The 8,123-nt window shown below is 55.4% G+C and overlaps 1 protein-coding gene across 2 annotated transcripts; it reads left to right on the forward strand.

Moving 5' to 3' along the window:
* The first annotated feature begins 369 nt into the window (after nt 1–369).
* RPL38 (ribosomal protein L38) lies at nt 370–5,649 on the forward strand. 2 transcript variants are annotated; one of them, XM_029927692.1, is made up of 5 exons: nt 370–427; nt 644–683; nt 839–899; nt 4,748–4,870; nt 5,575–5,649. In XM_029927692.1, exons 2-5 carry the CDS (start codon nt 681–683, stop codon nt 5,598–5,600), a joined length of 213 nt encoding a protein of 70 aa, XP_029783552.1. In that variant the 5' UTR covers nt 370–427; nt 644–680; the 3' UTR covers nt 5,601–5,649. The 2 variants fall into 2 exon arrangements, with proteins under 2 accessions (XP_029783552.1, XP_029783551.1); XM_029927691.1 differs by having other exon boundaries at nt 398–489.
* Nucleotides 5,650–8,123: the final 2,474 nt, after the last annotated feature.

Genomic DNA, 8,123 nt, shown 5'->3' on the forward strand with positions numbered 1-8,123 from the left:
AGAAGGCGATCAGACAGAAATGTGAGAAGCCCCTAGAAAGAAGTTCTAAGATGTACATGAGAGGATCCCTTTATTTAAATGGGAAAATCTCTCCGTAGATCCCCGACGCACAGATCTGATGAAAGTAGTAGACAATAAGTGTTTAAACCGGATCTGAAATAAAGCTTAGGAAAGCCCAGGTAAGGGGCTGGGGGTGGGGGAGGGAAGTAAAGAGAGTGAAGGGAGGAGGGAAGCGGCCCGTTTCATTCCTCGATCTGCACTATTAATATCGGCCAGAAGGGGGCAGAGATGCTGCGACGGGAAGGACAAACGCCTATGAAATGCTTGACCCTTTGCAGACACCGTACCCAGTTTCCTTCGGGGGAGGGTTTAACTGCCAGGAAACGGAAGTCTCGTTCTTTTCCGGTCTCTCTTCTTGCCGCTTACCGTGAGTGTCCCTTGGGTGGCTGTCGGGGCTCCGGCGGGCAATCCGGGGTCATCCACGACTGGGTGAGATCTGAGGAGCCCGTTTGTGGATCGAGGGTGCGGGGGAGGAGGATGGAGTACGGCAGGGTCAGCATTTCGGGGTGGGGACGGGGAAGAGAAGCTGGGGTCGTCGCCTCTCCCCGCGTCCCCTTGATGCTAACGCCTGTCTTCCCCGCAGGTGCCGGCCGCGCGCTCGCTTGCGTCCCCTCGTAACCATGGTGAGTACGGCCCCTGCCGGGACCTTCCCGGGGCGGGAGGGCCTACGCAGGGGTCTCCCATCCCCTCCAAGGGCTGGTGGCGGGGCTCAAGCCACAAGTCACGGCCAGAAAAAGCGCCTCTGTGCAGCTCATGGCTCGTTTCTTTTGTGTTGCAGCCTCGCAAAATTGAGGAAATCAAGGACTTTCTGCTCACGGCCCGGCGAAAGGATGCCAAGTGTAAGTGGTCGCCCCTGCCGTGCGGGAGGGGGGAGTCGCGGCGGTCGCGCGCGTGCGGCGGCCCCTGTCTCGGGGAGGCTGTTCTAGAGATCGGTGGTTCTGTGGCGTTTCCCGAAGGAAAACCTCATTGGGCAGCGTCTTCCCTCCCTCCCTCGGCTAGTTGCAAACGTTCTAGGCGCCGTGCGTGGTTAGAACGGGGGGTGCGTCCCGAGCACAAGCCTTGCTGGGTGGGGGTCCGGAAAGGCGGGCCTCCGGACCCTGACTCCAGTGCTGCTGGGATCCTGGTGGTCGGGAGTCCTGGCCCCGCGCGAAGTCGTCGGGCTTTGACCCTTGGGAGTTGGTTTCGCGGGGTGTAAATGAGGGAAAGGAGGCAGTGTTTAAGTCTGAATCCTAAGACAGCAAACTTGTGATCGTGCGGTCGTGGCCCCGGGGCCCGCGTGTTCTCGGGGTTTGCAGCACGTGTGGGAGGGAGTTCTGTTCTCCCTTCGTAGGAGTTGCGGGAGGTTGGGGAGCTTGTGCTTAACGGGGCGGGGTGGGGGGCTTAGATCTTGACTTCATGCCTTGGAGGGAGGGTTGTTTAGAGTTTGAGCGAGCTACAAAGCCGAAGCCAAGCCTTTGGTGGATGCTGAGCCGCCACCGGGCGCCCCTTTGTGGTGTTTTTAGCCCAGAGTGGTCCTGTTTCTGCTACATCAGATACTCCTTAAAGCTTCCTTTTCCACTCAGTCGGGGCATTAGGAGAACAGGAGACAGTCTGTGAAAGCGGAGCGGCGGATGGAGGTGGCGGGGGCCCTGGCTGTCCTGACGGCCTGTGGAGGAGGAGAGCTTTGGTCACAGGGAGGCAGGGGGTCCCAGTGTCCCTGCTGCCTTTAGAGATGGTGGAGGCAGGGGGTCCCCGTGTCCCTGCTGCCTTTGATCCTCTGTGCCATTAGAGATGGTGGCCGTCTGTGGGAACAAGTCACACCTGGTAGGAACGCCTGCCTGTTCGGGGATGCTGGGGACCACAAGTGACCGTAGAGACGGGGGAGTTCAGTCACACTGCCTGCCTCGTGTCCCAGCTGTGTCCGCAGCCAGTTAAGCACAGCACTACCCTGCTTTTCAGTGAAGGCAGGGTAATAGTATCTGTCTGGTGGGATTGGTGCCCGGATCCCATCAGAGTGTCCTTTAGAATTTTACCACGTTGAAGAAATGGCACCAAATCCGACAGGTTGGTTTGCTTTTTGATTCGGGGGCCTGGTTTTACACCGTGTGGCCTGTGCAGTCGGTGCTTTGGCCCTGCAGACGTGTAATAGTGTCAGCGTCAGTTTAAAGACTGGATTTATACATACGCATGATATAAAGCTTGGAGTTTATGTAACATGAGAGTGAGGGCGGGACAGAGAGAATCCCAAGCAGGCCCTGGGCTGTCTGTGCAGAGCCTGATGCAGGGCTTGGTCTCAAGAAGCATGCGATCGTGGCCTGAGCCGAAATCAGACACTTAACTGAATGCGCCACCCAGGCGCCCCCGTGACACTGACTTCTAAGCGCACGGTCGCTGGCCGGAGTACATGCTCTCGCTGCGTCTCTAGAAGACGCTTGATCTTGCAAAACTGAAGCTACACCCATGAGGCAGTAACTCCCCACCTTTTCCCTCTTGTCCCTGACAGCCACCTTTCTGCTTTCTTCATGGACCGTTCTAGATCCCCCTGTGAGTGGAAGCTGTGTTTGACCTCTTGTGAGTGGCGTAGTGTCTTCAGGGTTCTGGCGTTTGTCAGAATTGCCTTTTTGAGGCGAATAATCCATCGAATGGATGTGCTGTGTTGGGTTTGTTCGTCCGTCGGTGGGCATTCGGTTTCTGTACTTTCTGGCTTTTGGATATTCTTGTCTCGAGCCTTGGCCTACAGTCTCCTGTCCTGCTCCCAGCCCTTCGGAGTGGGTGCCCAGAAGTGGAATGACCGCTCGCTCTGATGCTGCTGGGTAAACATGTTCTCTGTAGGAGATCCGTGGGCCTTCTCCACAAATGTGTACCCGAATTTATGGGCACAGCAGCTGCTGGGGGCAGCGTGGTGAGCTCCGCTGTGGCGGGGTGTTACGGGAGCGAAACCGGGTCCAAAGAGGACATCCAGATGGCCCGCAGACACGTGAGACGATGCTCAGCATCACTCATTGTCAGGGAAACACAAATCAAAACCACACTGAGATACCACCTCACGCCAGTCAGAGTGGCTAAAATGAACAAATCGAGAGACTACAGATGCTGGCGAGGGTGTGGAGAGACGGGCACCCTCCTGCACTGTTGGTGGGAATGTAAACTGGTACAGCCGCTCTGGAAAACAGTGTGGAGGTTCCTCAAAAACTATCAGTAGAACCCCGCTGTGACCCAGCAATAGCACTGCTGGGGATCTACCCAAGGGACACAGGGGTGTTGATGCATAGGAGCACATGTACCCCAATGTTCATAGCGGCACTTTCAGCAATAGCCAAATCATGGAAAGAGCCTAAATGTCCATCAAGTGACGAATGGATCAAGAAGATGTGGTTTATCTATACAATAGAATACTACCTGGCAACGAGAAAGAATGAAATCTGGCCATTCGTGGCAACGTGGATGGAACTCAAGGGTGTTAATGCTAAGCGAAATAAGTCAGGCAGAGAAGGACAGATACCATATGTTCTCACTCGTGTGTGGAACAGGAGAAACTTAACCGAGGACCATGAGGGAGAGCAAGGGGGGAAGGAGGAAAATCATGAGAGACTCGATACAGAGAACAAACTGGGGGCTGATGGGGAAGGGGCGGGGGCGCTGGGCATGGAGGAGGGCACTTGTTGGGATGAGCACTGGGTGTTACATGGAAACCAACTTCCAGTAAACTATAAACGAAAAAAAGATAGTGAAACGGTGGTTTGAATGAAAACCCAGGTTTCCGAACGTATTCGGACGTAAGCTGAGGCGGCCTTACGTGCTGCTTCCTGTGCCGGGCTTATTTTCCCAGCAGTTACTGGCAGACTCGGAGTTGTGAGTCCAAGCTGATCTTGTGCTGCGTCTGTGGGGCTGAGTGCTTGTGTGTCCGTCTGGTCTGTCAGGTACTTGGGTTGAGATGCTGGAGCCCGGACCTTCCTCTTGATAATCCACTGGGGCGACGATAGGGAGTTCTGGGGAGTGTCTGCTGTTTCTGAAGAAGAGGGGGGGTTGGGTGGGCGCGTGAAACCTGTAACGTGCAGGGTGCGGGGTGAGCGTCCTCCCGAGCGGCCACTGTCCACGGGCAGCAAAACTCCAGCCTCGCCCTGCTGACTTGGGTCACACTTGGGGCTCCTTGTGGCCGGCGCTGTGGTCCTGGGAGAGAATTCAGCAGTAGGAAGGAGGCCAGAAAACGGGTTTGACGAATTTAAAGAAAAGCCTTAGCACATAACTCACTGCAGGTGACGGGGTCCCGAAGCAGGCAGTTCCCATTGTCCCGTGGGATGTCATCTTGGAAGAGAACTGAAGGGAAATGTCGTGTCTTTTGTTTGGAGAGAGACAGAGATCCTATGTACAGGAGGGAGAGGGAGGGACAGAATCCCAAGCCGGCTCCATGCTCTGCTCAGTGCAGGGCTCGATTTCCTGAGCCCAGGGTCAAGAGCTGTAGACTTAACCGACTGAGCCACCCGGGTGCCCTGGGAAACACAGGTTTCTGCCAACTTTTTAAATCTTGCAGCCGTAGAGCGCCTCTTGTTTTCTGGTTCAGCAGAGGCCCGGTGCATGGAGGGAGCACAGCCCACAGCCCGGGTTGTGAGCCAGAGCGCCGCTTTCTACATAAATACAAAGCAGGTGACCCGAGTGACCTCTCTTTACCGTGACCCTATTTAATTGCTCCTTTTGGTCTGTATGGTAGCCGTGAAGATCAAGAAAAATAAGGACAACGTGAAGTTCAAAGTCCGATGTAGCAGATACCTTTACACTTTGGTCATCACAGACAAGGAGAAGGCAGAGAAGCTGAAGCAGTCGCTGCCCCCAGGTGAGTGGGTCTGGACTGGGGGCGGGGGGAGTGGATACCAGAACTGTGGAAGGCACGTGTGTCTCCGTTTGGTTCCTTGAGTTGTCCCCAGGTTTAGGAAAGTGCATTTGTGGCATGTCCCAAGCATCTTGCCGTTGGCCATGCAAGGAAGGAATGGCCGTGACTCTGAGTCCATCCCATACCGGGAGTCGTGTCCTTGGCCAGGGGGCAGTTTGTTTCGTTGCCCGCCATGCTTTCCTAATGCGTTGTGGGTAACTCACTGTGTTCCCCCCGCAGCCCCGCAAGGTGGCTGCTGTACTGATCCCCAGGGGTGCAGGTGGGGATGCTCAATACTGTAGGCCGCGAGCGTAGGTTAGACAGGGCCCATCTTCCTGGTGGGAGGACCAAGAGCCGCGGGGGCCTGGCCCAGAGCGCATAGTGCTCCCCAAAGTCAGCCTCCTGCCTCTTCACAGTGAGAGTTTAATGGGACGGCCTGGCTTTGTGAGCACTTCTTGAGACACCTTCGTGAAGCCTGAGAGAGGGTGTGTGTTGTGGTGGTGTTACCATTGTTGTGAAACACTACACTAATATTTTAAGCAAAACCACCCTGGTGTGCTCAATTCCTGAATTTGTTAATTCTTTAGTGTTAAGTACAGAATCAGACGAGAGTAATTCAAAATAAAATGTGTTCTAGTTGGCTCACTTTGGTATCTCTTTTCTCCTAGGTTTGGCAGTAAAGGAGCTGAAATGAACTCGGCACACTGATTTGAACTCTATTAAAATTTTAAAAATTCGTAAAATGTCCTTTTGTCTTTGAGGGCGATAGGGAAATATTTGGTCACGGCTTTTGGTGGGAACGGGCTGGGGGGTCCTGGTTGCTGCCTACTTCTGTCCCTGATCTTTGGCTGTGATCCCAGCGGGCCAATAAAACCCTCCTCTTTTTAGCCTAAGTTTGAAAATAAATAGATGGAAATAGACCGAAGAGTCAGATATTTGTGGAAGGAAGCCAGTGTGCCCTCTTGGGACTTAAGAGTCATTTAGGTAAAGTGAGCTTCCTGATAATGAAAATGGCAGTTACAAGGTGGAGTTGATGAGCCTTCTTGGAGGGACTGAGCCGGCCCAGCCCCCCAGCAGAGAGCTGCCCCCAGATCACCGCGTGGAGCCCCTGGGCAGGGGCATGCGGGGACTTGTCATTCAGACAGAGGCCCTTTGTTTCCCCAGTGCTGCTGCTCGAGGTAAAGCGGAGGGTAAGGACATTTGGGGGGTCATGAGGGGATTGCCGGGAACAGATGGGGGTGTGGTCCAGGGAAGTGGGCCAATCTCTCCAGGGAAGAGGGAACAGGAAACGTGACGCTGGGACTGAAGGACGGTCAGAAGCCCACTTGATGGTGAGGGGGTGGAGCCAGGGTTCCTGCCCTGTAATTATGACCCTGGGCCTTATGGTGGTGGGGGGGCGTGAACGGCACCAAACAGGCCCGTGAGGGCCCTGTTCCCAGTTGAGCAGCAGTGGGGGCCCCGGCCAGCCTGTGTTCCTTGGTTCAATCCAGGTTCTGCCACATGCCCACTAGCGTGATATTGAGAAACTGCCTCCCTGTTGAGCACCGTGTGCTGGCATAGGTCCCAGGAAACAACAGACCTGTCTGCCCGCTGCACCTTGACCTGAGTCGCAAGTCAGGCAGGGATGGGACTGAGCTTACAAAGAGACCCAGCTCCACTTTAATAGTAGGCGTGAGTGCCCTGGGGCCGGCAGGTGTCTCCCTGTACCATTGCAGGGCAGTAAGCCTCTAGGACCCCCTCCCCTCTGAGGACAGACGGTGGGGTTGGGAGGTGCTGAGTGATGCACATATTTCAAGAGGACAAAAAAGGCCAACCAGGCAAGTGCCTCCACATGAGATGACCGGTCAGAGTTGTGTGTGCTCACAGGTGCAAGGCCCATACATGGCTGCGTGGGGGTCGCCAGACCACCTTTACCAACATCGCCAGAGTTGCTGTACAATTGACCCGTCAGTGTTTTCCTGCAAGGGTGGAGGAGCTAATAGGAAAGGATTGGCACAGCCTACCGGGCACCTGGCCATTTGGAGATAAATGGGGACCGTATCAGGGCAGGCCACAAGGTGGCGACACACTACAACAAACGAGCCGACTCCGGTCCCCGTCTAGGCTGGTTGACCGGATCAAATCCATTCCCCAGCAGCTAAGTGTCTGAATTCATTAGCTGATTTTTCTTTCGCTTATAGGAATTTTAAGGGTGTAAGGGGGCTTTTGAGTCCAGTCTTGAACGGCATGGGTTTCTTCCAGGAGGGGTCCACGGGCGCTCAGTGGTCATTGCCCAACCCAGAAAGGAGCACCTTCTGTGGCTCCCAGTCTTCCCCATTCTTTGGGTGTTCAAGATTCCCAGGAAGAGGGCGGGCTTACCGCTCGGGCTCCCTTTGTCCCAGCGCATTGTCCAGAGACCAGCCCCAGCTCCTAGGAGACAAGCCCTGTGGACATTTGTCTGGCCTCCGCGTCTAGAGAATGCACCCTTTCATGCCGTGGATCTCTGCGCTAGCTTTTGCTTTGGAGGAGCCGTTTGGGGCACTTTTTCAAAATTCACCATGATGGCCAAGGCCAACTGCAGGGATTCTGATTCAGTAGGCTTGAGGCCTAGGTGTGCTCCAAGCCCTCAGGCGGCCAGGATCACTGCTGCTCCACTGAGGTCAGCTTGTAGGCGTGGCTGAGCCCGCCCCTGTGGCACACCAGCAGAGTGGCCAGGTGTGGGCCACAGTGGCCGGTTTGGAATGGGTGCGGGTGCTGTTCTCACTTCAACTCCATAGAGTCCCGGGAGGTCTCTGTTCCCGTTCTGTGGTTTTGCTTCTCAGACTGCTGTCCTAGGCAGGCTTCTGGGAAGCAGCTAGAAGCATCACAGTTGGTCACTGTCGCTGGGTGCAGACTGGCCCAGCAGGTTTGGGTGTCCACGCTGCACCCAAGTGGCTGCAGTGATGGCCCTGAGGGCGAACTTGGTAGTTGATCAGGTGCTCGCAGGCCTGCGCCTTGCCCCACCCCCTCCCTCTCTGGGGGCCAAGCTCCAGCTCTGTTGGATGCCCCTGTACCAGGTTCAAGGTCAATCCCCCCAAGGTGACACAGGCCACTTCCCAGGAGACACACCCCTCCCACTTGAGGTCTCTGGCTTCTGCCCTCAAGCACTTCAGTTTGCTGCTGAGATCTAATCTAGAGGAATGCCAAATCCTCAAACCTCTGAGGCAGTCCAGGATCAGCAGCTAGAGCCTCCTGCGCT

Source organism: Suricata suricatta, chromosome 17 (assembly GCF_006229205.1).
Source record: "Suricata suricatta isolate VVHF042 chromosome 17, meerkat_22Aug2017_6uvM2_HiC, whole genome shotgun sequence".
Classification (NCBI taxonomy): domain Eukaryota; kingdom Metazoa; phylum Chordata; class Mammalia; order Carnivora; family Herpestidae; genus Suricata; species Suricata suricatta.